This window comes from Lissotriton vulgaris, chromosome 2_1, assembly GCF_964263255.1.
Source record: "Lissotriton vulgaris chromosome 2_1, aLisVul1.2, whole genome shotgun sequence".
NCBI classification, from domain to species: Eukaryota; Metazoa; Chordata; class Amphibia; order Caudata; family Salamandridae; genus Lissotriton; species Lissotriton vulgaris.
Window position 1 is genome coordinate 1284293138 of NC_141687.1, and position 21430 is coordinate 1284314567.

At 43.2% G+C, this 21430-nt stretch overlaps 2 protein-coding genes across 7 annotated transcripts in view; one reads left to right on the forward strand and one right to left on the reverse strand.

Moving 5' to 3' along the window:
* Positions 1-11657, reverse strand: part of RNF214 (ring finger protein 214) — a 232873-nt gene extending 221216 nt beyond the window's left edge. The window contains exons 1-4 of one of the 3 annotated variants that reach the window (XM_086957033.1): positions 11500-11657; positions 4472-4595; positions 3074-3509; positions 1900-1959 (exon numbers count right to left, since the gene is read on the reverse strand). In XM_086957033.1, coding sequence (XP_086813159.1) covers positions 1900-1959; positions 3074-3509; positions 4472-4581 — 606 coding nt within the window. In that variant the 5' untranslated portion in view covers positions 4582-4595; positions 11500-11657. Of the gene's footprint in view, positions 1-1899; positions 1960-3073; positions 3510-4471; positions 4619-11499 lie in introns of all 3 variants that reach the window. The other 2 variants (XM_086957035.1, XM_086957034.1) reach the window with 2 other exon arrangements.
* A 296-nt stretch (positions 11658-11953) lies between these two features.
* Positions 11954-21430, forward strand: part of PCSK7 (proprotein convertase subtilisin/kexin type 7) — a 305529-nt gene continuing 296052 nt past the window's right edge. The window contains exon 1 of one of the 4 annotated variants that reach the window (XM_086957038.1): positions 11954-12009. The gene's annotated coding sequence lies outside the window, so the exon portion shown is untranslated. Of the gene's footprint in view, positions 12010-12161; positions 12321-21430 lie in introns of those variants that run through there. The other 3 variants (XM_086957041.1, XM_086957037.1, XM_086957040.1) reach the window with 3 other exon arrangements.

Here is a 21430-nt window from a genome sequence, read left to right on the forward strand (position 1 = left end):
AGCAAGAAGAGCCTGGAGACTAGTAACCCCGGACACATTTAAGCGCCACTTTTCCTTGACTGACCAGGATGTCTCAATGCCCCGCCCGTACACACAAGCATAGAAAGCCTCCAAGCATAAATGTTTAATACCCTCAACCTCTGTGCCCCCAAACTAAGGAGCCATCTTAAAATTGGTACTCAATAGATCTCAAAGTCTTGAAGAGAAAGTGTAAAACGCTAGAGCACAAGGGGCGACTATCCAAATTGGATATAGACAGACAGTTATAGAAGACAGAACTGAGGCTCTACAACAATGCCGTCAAAAAAGCCAAGAAGACTTACTTTGAAAAACATGTGAATGAAAATAGCAACTCACTGAAAGAACTCAATAAAATAGTTAAAGAGCTCTGTAGCCCAGTCTGTCCCAAGTCTTTGCACCCTCTCTTGAGGGATGAGAGACCATCAGCAGTTTCTTTACCAGTAAAATCTCTGATTTATTCTTCATTTAGAGATCAACATCCACCAGATGATATAGATTGGGAAACTTTAGGTCCTCATCCAGATGCCCAATTTCATCTCAGCAATTTCGACCCCTTCACAGAGGAAGAGGTGGCCAAAGCAATAGCGGAAGTTTAATCAGGGTCCCCACTAGACCCCTGCCCTCACTTAATCTTTTCACGGATTGCACCAATCATATGCCCTTACATCACAGATATTTAACCAATCCCTACATTCTGCAGTATTTCCAGAGATCTGGAAGAAAGCCATGGTAGTACCCCTGCTAAAAGAAGCAGGCACCAATGTTCAAAATCCGGCAAATTACAGACCAATATCCCAGCTTCCATACCTATTCAAAGGGATGGAGAAGCTGGTAAATAAGCAATTAACCAACTACCTTGAGACCAATTAGTTCCTGGATATCTTCCAAACTGGTTTCACACCTAACAGCACGGAGACCACCCTTCTCGCAGTGCTAGACAATATCTGATCTGAGGTTGATCAGGGCAAAGCCGCCGCCCTGATTCTACTAGACCTGTCGGCGGCTTTCGATACTGTCTCACACTACCTCTTGCTGTAAACTTTACACATGTAAGGCATACATTCTAAAGCCCTTCAGTGGATCTGCTCTTTCTTAAGCAACCGTACACCGACCATACAGTTGGGCGCCTTGGAATTTGGAATTTGGAAGTGGATTTGTAGAGCGCATAGCTACCCTTGGGCATCCCAGCGCTGAGAGGACCTAGTTTTTTCCATGGGGAAGGTCAGAAAAACAGGGAGGTTAGGGGAAGAGCCAAGTTTTTAATTGTTTTCGGAAGGAGAGGAGGTTATGATCTCTCCTCATCGCTAATGGGAGGGTGTTCCAGAGCTTTGGCGCGTTGTAGGCGAACAAGCGGCCGCCGGATCTTGCCTTTTTTATTCTTGGGATGTAAGCCAGGGCAAGTGTATCAGATCTTAGATGTTTGGTAGACAGGTGTGGTTTCATCAGGGATCTGAGTATTGGGGGGCCCTTGTCGTGCAAGATTTTGTGCGATATACAGAGCGTCTCAACCCCAAAATCAATCAAGTATGGAGTGCCACAGGGAGCCTCCTTGGGCCCCACCTTCTTTAACGCCTATGTGTCCTCACTAGCTGAAATCAGCGACAAGTGAGCATCGGAATCTGCTCTTACGCAGACGATACACAAATGATAATTGCTCTCGTTGGACACGAAGACACGGGGGTAAGACTCACTAGTTGTCTCTCGGAAATGCCAACCTGGATGTCCGGCCAATGTCTGAAACTAAATGCAGACAAGTCGGAGATTCTACTCTTCGGGGAGTGCTTTCAGTCTGGAATGCAACCTGGTGGATGAATGTTGCACTTTATAAAACAATAAATGCTGCATAACACATAATACTTGCAAAATTAACAGACATACCAAATTCTTTTCGATAATTTCTTCTGTATTGATGCCAAAATCTCGACTCTCAAAGTCAGTCTGAAAACAAAACAAGCAACAACATTCATTGCAGTAATTAGGCAAGATATGAGATACATTACAATAAAAGTTACACGCCTAGTAGGGTAGCAGAGCATGGCTTGGCATCAAGGAGTGTGGGATATAGGGAGCAACTAGGAAAGTTCTTAATCTGTCAGTGGGTGCAGGACAGATGTGTCTCTTGTAGAGGAGAACTCAGCTTAATCTCAGTGTGGGGTGAATGAGAATGAAGCACTTTGATGATCTCAGTTTATTGTAATTTAGGGCAGAACGTATGGGGAGCAGAGTTTATTTTCAGTGGACTTATAATAAGTGTACTTAAAACAGAAACACCCAAAATAGGGTTTCGAGGAAATGTCAACTGGGTCACTAGATACAGACACATGCTGAGACATAAAAACAAACAGCCTTCCAGTCCAATGACGTTATGCGAGGGGAGAGAAAAAAGGAAGCAGGGGGACACACAGAGCAAAGGGCAAAATGCAAAGTGGAGCTATGTAGATGGGGGAAGCCTACAGGAGAACTCAGCTTAATCTCAGTGTGGGGTGAATGAGAATGAAGCACTTTGACGACCTCAGTTTATTGTTATTTAGTGGAGAACGTATGGGGAGCTGAGCTTCTTTTCAGTGGGCTTATAATAAGTGTACTTAACGCAGAAACACCCGAAATAGGGTTCCGGGGAATAGTCAACTGGTTCACTAGAGACAGACACATACTGAGACATACAAACAAACAGCCTTCCTGTCCAGGGAAGTTATGTGAGGGGAGAGAAAGGGAGAGGGGTGAGAAAGGTAGGAAGCAAAAGCAAGCAGGGGGACACGCAGAGCAGAGGGCAAAATTCAAAGTGGATCTATGTAGATGGGGTAAGCAAGAATGTATAGGGGCAAAACAAGAGAAAATCACAAAGCACTGTTCTGGCGCACAGTAGGCGGCATGGAGACCAGAGATAGACAGGCATGGGACAGGAGGACAGACCATCAGCGAGGGCAAAAGGAAGACATGATGATGAGGGAGAAGGTAGCCTACATGAAGAGAGTACTGAGGACAGCACACAGAGAGCGGGCTGGCTAGTCTGTAGGGAGGCAAAGAAGCAGACATCTGAGTAACACTAAACCTGGATCGCGATATTGTGACAGGGTTTTAGCTCTGTCCAATTTCCAGCCTGGGTCCCTCCTCTTGTAAGTGGTTTACCCACTGGGAAGTATGTGGGTGAAGGGTCACGACCAAACGCCTGCCTGTACAAGTCCATGGGGCAAATGAAGGGCAGCTGCCCTATAAGTCCATTGTTCGACACCATCGCCTCTGTGGACTCATCTGGTAACGAGTAAAACATCTCATCATCGAGGCAATCCCCCGGTTGCTCCTCTGTGCCTTCCCCCTCGTCCACAAGGGCATCGAAAGCAGCCTCATCAAAGTCAGTCTGCGCCGATGCATTGTTGCTCTTGCCACCATCTGGGTCCAGAAGCTTCTCTGCGGTAAGCTGCGACACTTCCCAATCGACAAGTGCTTGGAAAGCATAGTGGTATTCTTCAACAGCATCGCTTGATTTTCTGCAACAAGCGCATGCACACCGTCAAAACATGTTACTTAACTGAAAATTGCAGCGCACGCCTTTAAAGCATACTCGGAAATCAGAAAAGGAAAAAAAAAAGCTTCCTACAAAAAGCTAACATGTAGAACAATAAAGACCGCTTTTTAATAATATTAATTTATTAAACAGATGTAATAAATATAGAAAAAGAATGGATTTGAAAAGGAAAGTATATTCCTTCCACCATGAATCTTCCTTCTCCCCTACACTGGCTATACCTATTCTCAACGTTAGGAGGAAAAAAAGTTACAATATTTTTAGTCCTGTTCTGAGCAAGAGAATAGAATGCCTGTAGGCCACAGAAGAGGAAGAGGTGTCAGCAAAGGGGTGCCAAGAGGCACAGGAAAGTGCTTTGGTACAATATCCAGGGCATCCCCAAGCCTGTTAGCAGCTGCCTTGAAGAAGTCTAGCACATCTCCATCTTCATCTATGAAGAGGCCCGGTGTGTACTTAAGGTCTTTATGGAGAATGTGATCTAGGAGCATGTCAATCTAAAACGAGCACGCCATCATTGGATGTGGTCTATGTTCTGAAGCGCCAGGGACGCGCTCTGTAAAGATTTGGTGGTTAGATACTTCTACATACTCCCAAAGTAATAGGAGTAATGAGAAAGAGGTGATTGGCAGATAAATATGCACGTATATAGCTCCTATCTAAATGTACATCATGGTAGGGGGGGCTATAATTTATGCAAAAACTCTCACAAGTAACATCTGGTTTCACACAAACGTGTCAAAGCCAGTTACATCTATGCATTTTGGCAGCCGCGTGTAGAATGATTATTATGCTTTGTTTGTTTTTAAAGATGAGGGACCAGACTACGTTCGAGTGTATAGAAAAGAGACTCCTTGTACTTCTGGGGGGTTAAACACGTTTTCTTATAATGTAGTTATGAAATGTTTTCATGTATGCAATTCTTACTGTGTTTGTAGGTTCATCGGCTGATCTTCAAGGGTCATCTCAGTATGAGCTTCCACGGAGAGGGGTATTACTTCAGATGGTGTAAGAGCCCTGTTCTCTTCAACCTCCATGGCAGGCAAGGCTTCTGCAGCCAACGGTAAAAAGAAACTGATACATATTGAGAGACATAAACGAACGCGTAGAGGTAAAACAAAAAAATCGTCACACATGTACCTACAGAGAAGTTAGTGGAAGATAGAAAAACGTCACAGAAAAACAGAATATTTCTTAACTTCACAGAACACAGTAAAGAACTTGAAAAATGTGCCTACCTACAGTAATTATTCCAGTTAGGGAAGATACCACTCCAAAAAGGATGGAGATGGACAGACACATTCCAGGTGACAGTAAAGTGGTAGTACAAGGGTCGCAGTAGACATCTTAAGGGGACAATAGCATTAAGGTGTGAGGTGTCGCATAACGTATAATTGAAAATTAATTTGCTCCTAGTACAGCAAATGGGAAGAGCTTTGAAACAGTGGTAAACAAATAAGTGTGTTGTTAAATTACACTCTATAAAAGACTACTGTGGATAATTCATACTTACGTCTGCATTATCAAATGTCTTAATTAGATCAAAGTAATGACTATTATTTACAGCGCTTAGAAATTACAGGACTGTGGTATGAAGTAATACATAATAAAATAAGTAAAGGTATTACCGTCACAGTTTACTCTACAAACATTATTAACCTTGAAAACTGCTGCCTACAGGCAGGTTCAGGATCACTTATGATAAAAATATTTATAGAGCGCACGTACATCATATGGATTCTTGGTGCTGGATATAGGAGGCAGCCTACTGCTCGTTGATTTATTCATATGCCCGGGAGAACAACCACATTTTACGGAGCTCCTAAATTGAGGGTAACTTGCTGAGGATCGGATGTTGAAGGGGAGAGAATTCCAAAATCGAGGTGCCAGAACAGCAAATCTAGATCCACCTAATCTCTTCAGTTTGAAGGTGGGGATAACCAGGAGGTTAAGGTGGGATGACCTTAAGCTCCGGGCAGGGACATACCTCTGGATGAGGGTCGAGATGAATTCCGGACATGAGCCGTGAAGGGATTTAAAAATAAGGCATCCAATCTTAAATGCACAACGTTGTGTTACTGGAAACCAGTATAACTTCCTCATTAAGGGAGTGACGTGGTACCATCTTGGCTGATGGGAAATCAGTCTAGCTGCTTGGTTTTACACCAACTGCAATCTTCTTGTTAAATGCACCGGGAGGCCAAAGCAGAGTAAATTTGCAATCAATGTGGGAGAGGACCATAGATAGAAGAACCTGAACAAGAGCTTCAAAAGTAAGAAATCTACTAATTTTCCAGATCTTGCAAAGCTGGAAAAACAGGTGGAGACTACCAACCTGATCTGGGACTTCTGAGAGAAGTTGCTATCAATTGTAACTCCAGGGTCTTTGCTGGAGTTGATGGTAGGGGTGGCGTACCCAGCTCAGCAGACCAAAAATTTGAGTTCCAAGGATTTTGAAAGCCACCGACTAAAACAAGTCCTGTTTTGTCTGGGTTCAATTTCAAGTAGTTTCTATTCATCCAGGTATGTATATGTAGCATAGTTGTCTGGAAATTCAAATGGAGTCAGGAGTATTTTCGATGGAAAAGATCAATTGCATAATCTTTCACCCAGAGAAAGAATTAATGGAAGAAGGTACAAATTGAACAGGTGCGTGATCAGGGAAGATTCCTGCGGCAAGCCGCAGGTCAATTAACTTTGGGAGCCGTGAATTACTGTCTCAGTTGAGTGGGAGGGGCGAAAGCCCGCTTGGTGAGAGTCAAGGAATTGGGACTGTTCGATAAAAGAGCTGAGGCAGTTGGCAACTGGGGCTTCCAGCACCTTAGCTAACAAGCATTTACAGTGCAATGATCTCGGCATCATTAAAGGTAGAGCTATTGGCATTGCTCATGACATTTCTTTTTTTTTTTTAAATCATCAATGGCATTGTCATTTACATTGCCAATAGCTTCATAGTTAAATAAATGGCATTGTCATTTACAATGCCAATAGCTACACCCTACACAGAGCCACCCTTACACAGACACACTCAACAGCACTCTGCACTCAAAAGCACACAGCACTCTACAGCACACAGAACACAGCACTCTACAGCACTCTACAGCGCTCTACAGCACTCTACAGCGCTCTACAGCACACAGCGCTCGACAGCACACAGCGCTCGACATACAGCACACAGCGCTCAACAACTCTGCCCTCAACAGCACTCAACAGCACTCTGCACTCAACAGCACTCTGCACTCAACAGCACTCTGCAGCACACAGCACTCTACAGTGTGTGTGTGGTGTGTGTGGTATGTGTGTGTGTGGTGTATGTGTGTGTGGTGTATGTGTGTATGGTGTGTGTGGTGTTATGTATGTGTGTGGTGGACTTAGTTTGAGTGTTCGTTTCCTGCACACTCACACACTGCCCCTACACATTCACACACTGCTCACCCTGCACACTCACACTGTTCACCCTGCATAGTCACACACTGTGCACCCTGCACACTTACACAATGTTCACCCTGCACACTTACACACTGTCCGCAAGACTTTGAAAGGTAACTGGAAAGTATACACCGGTGTTCCTAAAGCACACATGTGGTCTGGGATCAAAAAGGTACTCTTTTCTGCATTAGATAGCGACTCTTCCCATATGTTCTGATAACAATGTGCAGCAGCAGATGGTGCTGTTCAGATAACTTGATGAACAACGGATCCGGTGACCTAATGTTCCCAGAGTGAGACGACTCTTAACAGCTCCTCCTTCTTGGTTCTGGTTTTACTGCCATGCATTTACCTCTGAATGTGTGGTGCCAGGAGCTTTGCTTGCCATAGTTAAGCCACATGATTTCTTGCCACAGCATATCCTACTTTAGGGATATCCTGCAGCATATCCCTTCCTTGAAGTGCCCATGAGCAAATTTAACTTTTCCTCTGTTGAATTTCAAATTTCGCATGCCCCTAATCTTTTAATACTTTTCTCCTGTTGTGGAGCTCGCTATCAGTGGATTGGCCATCACTTAACCCCAATTGTACTAAAACAATTCTTAGGCAACTATACATATCAATACTACTGGCATAATACTCTATTGTACTTGGGGCATACTAACTTGTGCCCAACAGAACCCAGAGTATAGTCAAATACAGTACATATATGGTATACAAAATAATAATAAATTTATTCATATCAATCTATGTACAAGTTATACTTTATGCTTCTTCTAAAAGATACCATCCATTCTGTTTATCATATAAATCTCAATCATGCATCCTCTTCAAAAATGGTATGTTCCCAGGGGGTAGCCAGCAGCCGACGGGAAAGGCTGTACACTAGCGTGGCTCCAAAGCCCATGCCTGATATCCGTCACCAATCCGCTACTGAACGTTGTTCCAAACCCCACGAAACACATGACCACAGCCCCAAGGTAACTAACCGGTATCGAAATCCATCCACAGACTTACCAGATCGAGCGGTGGAACCGTGCTGGAGGCCTGTGACCCCAGGGAGCCCGAGAGACACAAGATGGCAGTGATGTCTCCAGAGTAGCAGTGCAGAGGAAATGCGATCTGGGCTGAACGTGGGTCTGCTGGACTGAGCTGGGAGAGCTACGCGGAGACCCGCGCTGGACGACAAGACTCATCAAGAGACGAGACATCGAGACGGCTCTCACACACACACAGCACATCACGTGACAGACAGCTGTATACTAGACTGGGCAAGAGAACGCACTCTCACACACACACACAAACTACATCACGTGACGGACAGCTGTACTCTAGACTGGGCCAGAAACTGCGCTCTCACACACACAGTAGATCACGTGACAGACAGATGTACTCTAGAGTGCACCAGAGGCAGCTCTCTCTCTCACAGTAGATGACGGTCAGCTGTACTGTAGACTGTGCCAAAGACAGCTCTCTCACACACATACACACGCGCACAGTACATCATGTGACCGACAGCTGGACTCTAGACCGCACCAGAGTCAGCACACACACTAGACTGCACCAGAGACCGTGCGTTCTCTCTCCCTCACAGGACCCCCACAACATGGTAGATTGCTCCCATGGTGTAGGGGGCATTTGTTTTTTACTTTCCTGAAACAAACTCCCGCTTTAGAAGTTAGTGTTTGAAAAATAGAAACTTTTCAAAAGGTTGATGGTCGGCTGTCATGTTTGACGGAACAGTCCGTTGAAGGCAGTTCCTGCCAATGTATAGAGATGTCTTCTGGGCAGGCAAACATGTCTAAATTTTGCAGGCAGGGTCCTCAGCCACCTTGTCTGCCTTTACTCTGTCCACAAATCCCTAAATTAGGCCCTCTGTCGAGCGTGGCACTGTTCTGCTCTCAGAGAAATTTCGTGCATGGACTGGGCTTAAGGATGTTTAACTAAATGTTTCACTAAATTGTTCTGTCTCATGAAGTTTCACGGAATTTTGTGGTTGCATTGTTTTGGTGCCATTTCATGTCTGTTTCGTTTTTTTGTGGTGGGTCACGTACCGCAATGAAATCCTGATACTTTCCAGAAATGTCCTGCCTTTTTTATTCTGTTTAGTGCACGTGAAAACACAATTTCACGAATTGCAGCTGTTTTATTATTGGATTCCACAAAACAGGAAAAATGCTCCGGTCTGCAAGCCACCACCATCACAGACTTTAATAATAAGAGCAACATAAGAAGACGTGCATTCTGTTTTGTGGAATAATAGCAAAACGGCAGCATGGCACAGCATGCCAAAGGCTCTCCAACCACCCCAAGATGTGTTCCTAATTGTCATTCCCAACCTGAAGGGCATGCAATGTTAGTTGGACGTGGAGGCGTCTCGCCGCATAAGGATCCCTTTGAGGCAGAAAGTTTTCAGTCGACCACATCGCTTTTGCCTGAATAAAAACTTAGAATTCTGGAAAGAAACAGATGTTAGTGGACTTCCGGTCTGAGGTCTATATACTGCCTACTTAATCACATACAACTTGCTTGGAAAGGTATTTGTGGTAAGGTCCCGGGTAATATGGGCAAGCAAACCAAAAAGTGGTGTGTTCGCTGAGCTGCAGCTTACTTAACAATCTACTGAGACCAGAGGCGCAACTACAGCGAAATTTCGGAGGAGGGGGTGCTGAACCTTTAATCAGTAGGCAGAGTGGGGCTGCAGGGGCTCTTAGTAGGGGTGAAACAACTGCATGGCCTAATTAACATTCAAATAGTCTTTTAAAGACCTGTTAAACGTTCGGGTGCTGCTCTGTGTGTGCCCGGGATCCGTCTCATCCCGGGCTGCCACACACACGACGGGAGGGGGAGGGGGGGGTTGGTGCTGAAGCCCGGTTAGTCCTATGGGTGTTGCGCGCCTGACAGACTGCTGTTCCAAGGACCATTGCCAAATGCGATGCCTGCTCGTCTCAGCTCGGGAAGCAACTTGGAAAATCCTTTTAACTTAGATGGTGCTGTGCTTGTAAATAGCGCTCGGTGTGGATCTGCTTCACGGGGGCTCCCTACCAGGCAGGCAGGAGGCTTTAGGAGAATCAATACGGACCTTCCGGTCTACTGCGGCCCCCGGGAGTGTTGTGCACATTATACCTTATTGACATACAGCAGCTGTAGGCCAAAGCGGAGACAATCCTGGTCCGTGCAGGGGTCTGGCCGGGGAGAAGCGCCGCAGGGCGGGGCGTCCGGGCGGGACCTTGGAGGGGCTCTGGGAAGGTCCAGGTCGTCGGAGATCCTTTGTGTTGAGCCAGGGACCCCCGGAGGCAGCACCGAGCAGCCTGTACGCTTCAAGGGTATAGGGCGGCTCTCGTGCGGCGCGGCCTCAAGGGAAACAATGCGCAGGGCACAAGGGCGGCGTGCGAACCGTATCTTTCAGGCGCTACGCTGCAGTCAGGGTCAGGGCACAAGGTGTACACTTTGGGACAGCGGGAGCCACTAACAGCGGGAGGAGGCGGGAACGAGGACAGCGGGAGCAGCAAACAGCGGGAGGAGGCGGGAACGAGGACAGCGGGAGCAGGCGACCTACCTCATCTTTAACGAACAGCAAAATGGCGGCCGCAAAGCTCGAAACATTTTCGGATTCGGGGGCGTGTTTTGCTGTTTTGAGTGACAGACAACGTCACGGTCTAAAGAACAGCAAAACTTACGCCCCCAAATCCGAAAAAGACGGAGCTTCTTTGGAGGGACGGCTCTCTCCTCCAATGGCCGGCCTCCGTTTAGGAAGCCAGCCAATGGAGGAGAGACGAGGACAGAGGCGGGTTTAAGCTACCACACAACAATAATTCTCCGGACTTCCGGTCTTGGCCTACGGCCAAGCCCTACGGTCCCTCGACCTAAAAAGGGGTCTCTGCAGTAAGCCTGGAGAGCACGGACTCTTGGCTCAATGCCAATGCGCTTAGATAGCTGCACTGTACCTTTTAGCATATTCCATCATAAAGTACCTCATACTGGTGCATGGTATATTTGTGAAAACTGCGTGCTATAAAAGCGAATTAACACCATCCATGCCCTGATGGACATTGATAGAGTAAAACTATAGCCCAAATATCCAAGTACCCTTGTATCGAAGACCGGGTATCCTCTCGCTCACACCTCACTGCATCTGTATGAAAACGTGCCTCATCGTACCCCTCGACACGCTGAATCATCTTGGGTCTCACTAACACCATGCTTACCTACAGCATTACAGTGCAACTTCATACTCATGGCAGTCTATGCGATATACAACTTCTAATAGCACAAATTCGAGCCCAATATAGCTCACTAAACGTAAAACGACTGGACGACTCCGTCATATATCGCTAAAAGACATTTCTTCGTTCGTGGCCATTTCCTTTACAAATAATAATTAGAAGTGTTCGTTCAATTACACCTGAAGTGAGCAAGAACTGCAACTGCAAAAATGCATACGTTGCTAACCCCCACTCACCACATGCATGTCTCTACATTACTAGACACAAATTTACTCGACCATATGATATACCCCGCTGTACCTCTGTTCTAAACCGCTGCGCTCAAATTAGGACGACGGTATGTGGACAACTCGTTCTTTGAGCTTGAAGCCTGTTATCATGTATTCTCCCTAAACACGAGTTCAGTTCCGTGAATAGCATGGTGAGCGAGCAAGAGTTTACGGAATCCCAAAATATTGGTAACCAATCAGACACAAGGAGACATAATCTACACATGACGAATCGTGGCAAAATACTGGGTTGGTTGCGGGCCTGAAAACTGTCATTGGCTAAGAGAGTTCCTGTCAGTTAACAATTGGCTGTAGGGGTATCACGAAGCCGAACCACGGCTTGTGATCGGCTGGATAGGAGAACGTTGATTGGATGTGTGAAGTAGCATGTGCCCCTGAGCAGAAATTACCTACAGCGCTTCCACTTCCGTCAGTGGGCTGGTTTGGATTGGGTGATCATGCCTGTCCGTCTCTGCCAGAGGACATCTAGGTCTAATGCAACGGGGAAGGCCGGGGACACGCAGGGCCAGGGCCAGTGCCGGTGAGTAGACGCTGCGGAGTGGCGACGTTAGTATGAGTGGACTCCCCCACGGAGGAGCTTCCGTGGTACTGTCCGCCACCGATAGCCACCCGGCCAGTACGTGTCACCCTCTGCGGCCCCGCCCTCAGGAGCATTGCGGCTCTGCGCCCGGAGTCCAGCTCAGTGCTAAAGAGCGCCTCGGAGTGCAATGTTTATGCTCTGGCAGTCAGAGACATTTTCAGTACATGCGTTCCTCCGACAGCCTTTGCTGTGCACACGCCATACCTGACAGTCGGTCGCTGCACACCTGACACCATGAGTGACATTACTTGGCAAGTAGCAATTTAAAGATCAAATAAACTGGAGTGGTTATTGAGGAAGTGACAATTTTCGCCACTGCTTTATTGGCATGATAGTATACGTTATTGCCAATGTTTGGACGCATTTGAATTGATGAAGAAGATTTAAAGTAATGTAACTTTCTGCAGGCAGCACACAAGGAAGTCCGCTGCATGCTTCCAGCATCGTAGAGTGGGGAGAGTAAGGGGGCGCAGGGCAGAGGGGCTCTACCTTAACTAATGTTATGTATTATATATATATAATGTGCTTTCCCAACTAGAAAATAAATCTGGATTTAAATTGAGTCTTCGTGCATTAGTGCTATGTCACCAGACACTTTAACAGATAGATTTTTAAATTACAAACATTTCTTTCAGTTTAAAAACATCATGGATGAAGATAAACCCCCCTCAGGCACGTGCATTTAATCTACAATTTAGGACTGGGGCTCCCCCCTTGAATGCCACGAAAAGTAGATGAATGAATGTTACTGTAACTCCACTGTGCCCGGTGTGCGGTTTAAGTCCTGAAACTATAGAACATTTTAATATGATTTGCCCTCATTACGCTCACATTAGAAAAAGGTGGATAATACCTGCATGCCGCCGTCTGTCATTTACGCGACCCGAAGGTGCACTGCGTATGTTTAGATCTGACACGACTAAATGGCTCGTATTTACACTATCTAGAGATACTTATTGTATGCTTGGTGGGTCAGGTCTAAAATGTCAGCTACCCAGCAGGACACGTGTGAAATGATGCAAAGAGGAATGGTTCCTCGTTTAAAACCTTGGACATAATGCACGTATCTGACTGTAATTGACTTGGTGATCTCTCTGGAGTTCTTTAAATGAATATTTTATTATTTTTCACGAGGTTGTTGCTATAGGAATCCTAGCCTGATATATACTGTATGTTTTACTTTCTAACACAGCCTATAATTATAATGTACATTTTATATATTTCATTTGAATGTTTTAATGTATGAATTGAGTTGCTTGTCTTTTAGTGAGTGATCATTAATCGAATAAACAATAACTAACTATATATATCATAACTTTAGCTATGGCAGGACATCCACCTTGCGCTGTCCTGCTCTAGCTAATGTTTTATTTATATATATATATATATATATATATATATATATATATATATATATATATATATATATATATTAGCTATACATGTATATGACTTGTGTGTGTAAATGTATATGTGTGTGTATATATATATATATATATATATATATATATATACATATATACATATATACATACATACATACATACGCAAGAAAAATACCACAACAAACTATACAAGTGGAAAGGAATGGGATTGTTCAGTAAACACGAGTTTGAGTTCCTGAAGAATGACCCTGGTAACTCCCCAACTTTACTTAATTCCCAAAATTCACAAGAATGACAAAGTACCCCCAGGCAGGCCGATCATATCGGCAATAGGGAGCCTTTTCGAAAATACCAGTGTTTTTATAGACCACTTCTTACAGTCCAAAGTGAAGGAACTACCTGCATACATCAAAGACACTGGGGATTTCCTAGCCAAAATCTACGATGTGGAATGGAAAGAGAACTATTTATTCATGACTTTGGATGTACAATCATTGTACACAAGCATCCGGCACAAGGATGGCCTCCATGCCCTTAGACACTACCTTGGAAAAAGGCCAATCAACCTGTACAAGCACACCTGCATGCTGCTTGAAATGACTGAGTGGTGCTTAACAAACAACACTTTTATGTTCGACAGACTACATTACAAACAAATGCAGGGGTCAGCCATTGGAACTTGCTTCTCCCCAGCTAAGCGAATCTGCATATGGGCTGGTGGGAGGAGCAGGTGTTGCAAGTAACTCATTCAGAAACCATGACCAACAATGTTATTGTGTACAAACGGTTCATTGATGATATTTTTATCCTATGGCAGGGCAGTCCTGAGAGTGCAGAACAATTTGCATGTGAGTTGAATGAAAATGCTCTAAATTTAAAATTCACATGTAACACCAGCACCACCACCACCATCCAGTTTCTTGATTTAGTTATTTGTCCACAATACAATACAGACACGTGCGTACCGCAAACCAACAGCAGGCAATGCCCTCCTGCAAGCACAAAGCTTTCACCCCACACCACTTAAGCAGTCCATCCCATATGCTGAATGCTTAAGGATGACCCGGAATTGCAGTACCACAGAAGGACTGACAATGGCCAAAAATAACCTTTTTTCCAGACTCAAGAATAGGGGATACACTGACAAAACCTGCAGGAGTGCAGAACTGAAATGCAGCACCAAATCTAGGCAGGAACTCCTCTTTTCCCCAAATAAAAGCACCAGCACTGACAATAGGGAACGGCAACCACCCAGATTGATCACGTGGCTCAACAGGTACCACACAAACCTCCGTAAGATCCTTAGGAGGCACTGGCCGTTGGTACGCAATGATCCAACCATCGGTCAGGCGGTGGGTAAAACACCACTTGTAACCTTCAGGAAAGCCAAATCAATGCACAGCCAGTTGGTTTGCAATGCCCCTGCCATTAAAAAGCCCAACAACTGGTTACAAACCAAGAAAGGTTTTAAAAAATGCCGCAAATGCAAAGCGTGTAACTATGGCATTAACACGACCGATGTCAATGTACCCTTCAGGCAAAAACCGTACACCATCAGAGCACAATATTCGTGCAAAGCAGAATACGCGGTATACGTGTTGGTGTGCGTATGTGGGGTCCACCATCCATCCAGCACATGTCAGAATCCTGCAACATTTGAGGGCAATAGCGAACAAAGACCCAACATACCCAGTAGCTAGGCACATCAATCAGCTACATGAAGGGAATGCCCAGAACCTATCCTACTACGTCATTGACAGCGTACCCAGAAACACAAGAGGAGGGAATCGCAAACTGGCTTTACGCCGCCTAGAGTCCAGATACATAATCCTTCTGAACTCTAAAATCCCGTTTGGTTTGAACGTGGATGAAGCCCTTAATGTACATCTGTAAGCCAGTCTGTACTGTCTCTTTCCTGTGTACCATTCTTAAAACATCTGCAGTTCATCTACTACAAACTTAGTAACTTAGATCACATGTACATAAGGACACCACATTCACTTTTTCCGAGAATTCACCACTTCACCTCACTCTTTATGTCCACCTTTTTCACCACTCACATTAAACACTCACTACACAAGTCCCCAGTCATTAACTCCACTTGGAGACGAGATTCCCATGCGCAGTGGGTGTGGTGTTCAAAACACAAGCGAGGGAAGCCATCAAGGCAACTGAACGGGTTTTGTTATACACGGGCAGCACTATGTGAGTTACCATTAGGGTATAACGTTGTGCGCAGCACCGTCAGTATGAATGGAAATACTGCAGATGTACATGCCCTAGGCCGATGATATAGTTGACCTATCTAACGAATGCCGAACTGAGCTCATTATTTAAGTAGTATTGACTACATGTAGCATCACTTATGTCTACCAGTCAAGTCAAGTCAAGTCAATAGCACTTTATTTCGATTACTAAAAATCATAAAAATGATCACACAATTATATTACACACAAGAATATTAAAAACATTAAAATATATACATGTAACATGTAAAAAAGACATAAAATCAGGTATTGGTAATGTCTACCTGTCAATTAAGGCATATATTCCGGAGTGTTTACTAGTACGCAATTGATAGTTTAGTCGCTTACATCGCTTTCTAATAACATTAATGTTAGGAAATCGACTGCAATGTTACGACCAGCCTCACAAAAACCCAGTGCACACAAGCGTGTTACGAGCAGTGTAGCAGGTATTGAGTTTGACTTGTGAAAATAGTGGTAATGCACTTTCCACCTAACAAAGGGTGTTCTTTTCAAATATGCGTGTGTGAATGTTAACATCAAGCATATTGGGGACGAATTCAAAAAACTGCAATCATTGTGTTTTTAATTTTCTGGAAAGAGTGTAAAAAGACTGCCATGAGTTTGTAATGTGCAAGTCATGAACTCTTCTATGTCCGTCCATGAGTGTCACGACCCTGTAACCATAACAACCACTAGCCAGTTGAAACCTGTAAGGCAATCGCATGCCCATGTGATCATGTATCTGTATATATAGCGTAACAAAATGTTTATGCAGATGTAGTGAACAAGGCGGGAGCAAGCCGCCGAAACGCGTCTAAGCAGCAACTGAGTAATTAAATATCGTTTGGATTTTGATTCACGGAGTCAGCGCCTTCTTTTGATTGAAAGCTTGGTTTGGTCACTATATATATATATATATATATATATATATATATATATATATATATATATATATATATATATATACATTACATAACATATACTATATCAGTATCCCCACCATGTGCCTATATATATATATATATATATATATATATATATATATATATATATATATATATATATATATATATAACAGGGCCAAGCAAAAACCGGGACAGGCCAGCTATAGAAGTAAGACTAAAGGCGTTAGTCCCACTTTCTATGTCTGGCACAAACCGGTTTTTGCATCTCAAAATAAATCATATATATATATATATATATATATATATATATATATATTCCATACCATACCAAAGAAGAAATCGCTGCACACTGCTTGATATTTCATGCAGTTACTTTATTTTTCAAACGTGAGACAACTCCCTACGCGTTTCGAACCGTAGTTCCTGTTCACGGTAGCTTTAGTGATTTGTCCCTCTACTATTTCTATGTTTCTGCCTGTATCCACACCCTATGATTAACTAGGGCATGCTGAGACTTGTAGTTTTGTTAAATTTTAGCCTAATGCTTTACATTACACTTTTGTGGGTTTTTACATGACGCGAGGAGTTATTTTAGTTACCGCATATAAAAGCGTTCCCTCTTTTTACAGGGATGATGGCGCTTTTTGACGCTCATGAAACTCACGTGCGTGTATAATCAAGACTCAATGTACCTGAGAGTTGATTAAAATGCGTAACTTTACGGACTATAAGGTCCATTGACCATTATGGGCTGAGTGCCCTACGTCCCCGCTGTATGTATTAATCCGCAACCAGTGTTTCATTGTAATCATTGGCTGTGTATGCCCAATTTTTCAACAAAATAAATCAGTTTCTAGAGACTGCTATTTACAAGTACATTTCTAGTTCTTTTAGAGAGACAATTTGGATAACAGATGTCCAAATATTTCGCAAGATTGTCAATTTCTTAGTTTTTATAAACTTCCAGGCGATTGGAATCAAAGCTAATCATGAGGTTCAGAACGAAGCAGCCCGCTGGCCTCAATGGTGATGAAGAACTTTATGTTCATTTATAAAAACTAAGAAATTGACAATCTTGCGAAATATTTGGACATCTGTTATCCAAATTGTCTCTCTAAAAGAACTAGAAATGTACTTGTAAATAGCAGTCTCTAGAAACTGATTTATTTTGTTGAAAAATTGGGCATACACAGCCAATGATTACAATGAAACACTGGTTGCGGGTTAATACATACAGCGGGGAAGTAGGGCACTCAGCCCATATTTGTCAATGGACCTTATAGTCCGTAAAGTTACGCATTTTAATCAACTCTCAGGTACATTGAGTCTTGATTATACACGCACGTGAGTTTCACGAGCGTCAAAAAGCGCCATCATCCCTGTAAAAAGAGGGAACGCTTTTATATGCGGTAACTAAAATAACACCTCGCGTCATGTAAAAACCCACAAAAGTGTAATGTAAAGCATTAGGCTAAAATTTAACAAAACTACAAGTCCCAGCATGCCCTAGTTAATCATAGGGTGTGGATACAGGCAGAAACATAGAAATAGTAGAGGGACAAATCACTAAAGCTACCGTGAACAGGAACTACGGTTCGAAACGCGTAGGGAGTTCTCTCACGTTTGAAAAATAAAGTAACTGCATGAAATATCAAGGAGTGTGCAGCGATTTCTTTTTTTGTATGGAATCAATTGAGACACCGTCCTGGTCTCATCGCTGGCACCAACTGGATCGAGCTCCGGCTGCGACAGGACATTTTGTGTGTGTGTGTGTGTGTGTGTATATATATATATATATATATATATATATATATATATATATATATATATTTAAAACAAGTTCCCATACTTGTAAAAAGAAACGTACTCGACACTCCAAAATTGCTGGTGCATGTAGAAATTTAATGGCAGGAAACAACGCGTTTCACCTCTCGGCTTGACCACGTTTCAGCCGTGAAAACCCCACAGTGTCCTTTAAATTTGTTTGTAAACAGAGAAATAGGACTATCCCAATGTGACAAAAACAAACAGTGCAGAATAGTGGCGGCCATTACTGACTGGTGTAAAATATCCTTTCTCAATCGTGTGATACAATACGAGAGTGTGGATGCAAAGTCCAGATTATATATGTATCTTCAACATACAATAACAATAATGTTTTTAAATCAACATTGTAAATGGACCTTGTAAAAGGGTTATCGAATGTCGCGCTGTTGCATCTAACACGCTGTCAGTTAGTGGAACGATACACATATTTGCAATTGCGTCTTAGTTGACATTAGATGATAAAGTTCATCTATCCACTTTGTTAGAGTCCCGCCCTAGTGGGCATATTGACAAATCGATAAAATTTTGTGTGTCAACAACATACATTCGACATTTCACATTTCAACCTGTGCTAGGGTCCCGCCCAAGTGGGCATGTACCCCGATTTCCAAATATCATAGCACGTGTCCATAGTATATTGCTCCAACCCAATCTTTGCCGGTTAATCCACAAGGTATTTTTCAAGTTAATGGTCCAACCAAATCATTCAGAAAGCCTATAAAAAGTTAAAAATATAAAATCAGACACCAGGAAGGCACACTTTAGATACATGTCAATTCAGTACATCCATATTTCATTATGTTCTCATGCAAGATGAACAGCCAGTTCTTCATTGAAGTTTAACCCATTCAGGGTCATGCATTCAAAGTCTATTATGTATCTCGACTCAAGTTTGCGTAGGGCCAGTTTCCTGTCGCCTCCACGCATTCCCATATCAATCATATCTATTACGACCATTCTCAGATTGTTTGCATTCTGGAAGTGATGCTCATAGAAATGTCGTGCCACAGGGTACTGTTCGTTATGATTTTTGATTGCCCTTAAATGTTCCATAACTCTCTTTTTGGCTGTGTGTATTGTACTGCCTACGTACCATTTGTTACATAGACACAGTACATGGTGTTGCATGAGAGTGATTTACGAATAGCAAATTCCCTGCCAGAAGTGGGGATGGTTAAAGTTACACAATCCTTACTGTTTCTACATGCCTTACATTTTCTACAGCATTTGAAACCTGGCTTACCCTTTGTCCGATTCTTACTGGTAACAGAATTGTGGCTCATTTCATCCTTTAAAGATCTACACTTCCGAAATGTAATCTGGGGGTTCGTATTTAGATGCATTTTGAGGTGGTTATCCGTTAAGAGGCCGTGCCAATGTTTTCTAAAAATCTTTTTAATTTCATTGGCTTGACCTGAGAAAGTTGTGATGAATCTTACTTTCTCGTCCTCAGTTGTTACACGATTAGGATTCAGCAGTTCATTTCTAACAGTTGCATCTGCCCTCACACATGCCTGCCTGATGGTTTTGTTCTTGTACCCACGTTCTCTGAAACGTACACACATTTTCTCTTTTTCAGCTTCATATGCTTCATTGGTGTTACAGTTTCTCTTTGCCCGGAGAAGTTCCCCGTAAGGTATACTATCCACTAGATTACGCGGATGAGAACTTCTAGCACTCAAAAGGCTGTTACCCGCGTAATGTGTGTACGTTTCAGAGAACGTGGTGTGAGGGCAGATGCAACTGTTAGAAATGAACTGCTGAATCCTAATCGTGTAACAACTGAGGACGAGAAAGTAAGATTCATCACAACTTTCTCAGGTCAAGCCAATGAAATTAAAAAGATTTTTAGAAAACATTGGCACGTCCTCTGAACGGATAACCACCTCAAAATGCATCTAAATACGAACCCCCAGATTACATTTCGGAAGTGTAGATCTTTAAAGGATGAGATGAGCCACAATTCTGTTACCAGTAAGAATCGGACAAAGGGTAAGCCAGGTTTCAAATGCTGTAGCAAATGTAAGGCATGTAGAAACAGTAAGGATTGTGTAACTTTAACCATCCCCACTTCTGGCAGGGAATTTGCTATTCGTAAATCACTCTCATGCAACACCATGTACTGTGTCTATGTACTTGTCTGCCCGTGTAACAAATGGTACGTAGGCAGTACAATACACACAGCCAAAAAGAGAGTTATGGAACATCTAAGGGCAATCAAAAATCATAACGAACAGTACCCTGTGGCACGACATTTCTATGAGCATCACTTCCAGAATGCAAACAATCTGAGAATGGTCGTAATAGATATGATTGATATGGGAATGCGTGGAGGCGACAGGAAACTGGCCCTACGCAAACTTGAGTCGAGATACATAATAGACTTTGAATGCATGACCCCGAATGGGTTAAACTTCAATGAAGAACTGGCTGTTCATCTTGCATGAGAAAATAATGAAATATGGATGTACTGAATTGACATGTATCTAAAGTGTGCCTTCCTGGTGTCTGATTTTATATTTTTAACTTTTTATAGGCTTTCTGAATGATTTGGTTGGACCATTAACTTGAAAAATACCTTGTGGATTAACCTGCAAAGATTGGGTTGAAGCAATATACTATGGACACGTGCTATGATATTTGGAAATCGGGGTACATGCCCACTTGGGCGGGACCCTAGCACAGGTTGAAATGTGAAATGTCGAATGTTTGTTGTTGACACACGAAATTTTATCGATTTGTCAATATGCCCACTAGGGCGGGACTCTAATAAAGTGGATAGATGAACTTTATCATCTAATGTCAACTAAGACGCAATTGCAAATATGTGTATCGTTCCACTAACTGACAGCGTGTTAGATGCAACAGTGCGACATTCGATAACCCTTTTACAAGGTCCATTTACAATGTTGATTTAAAAACATTATTGTTATTGTATGTTGAAGATACATATATAATCTGGACTTTGCATCCACACTCTCGTATTGTATCACAC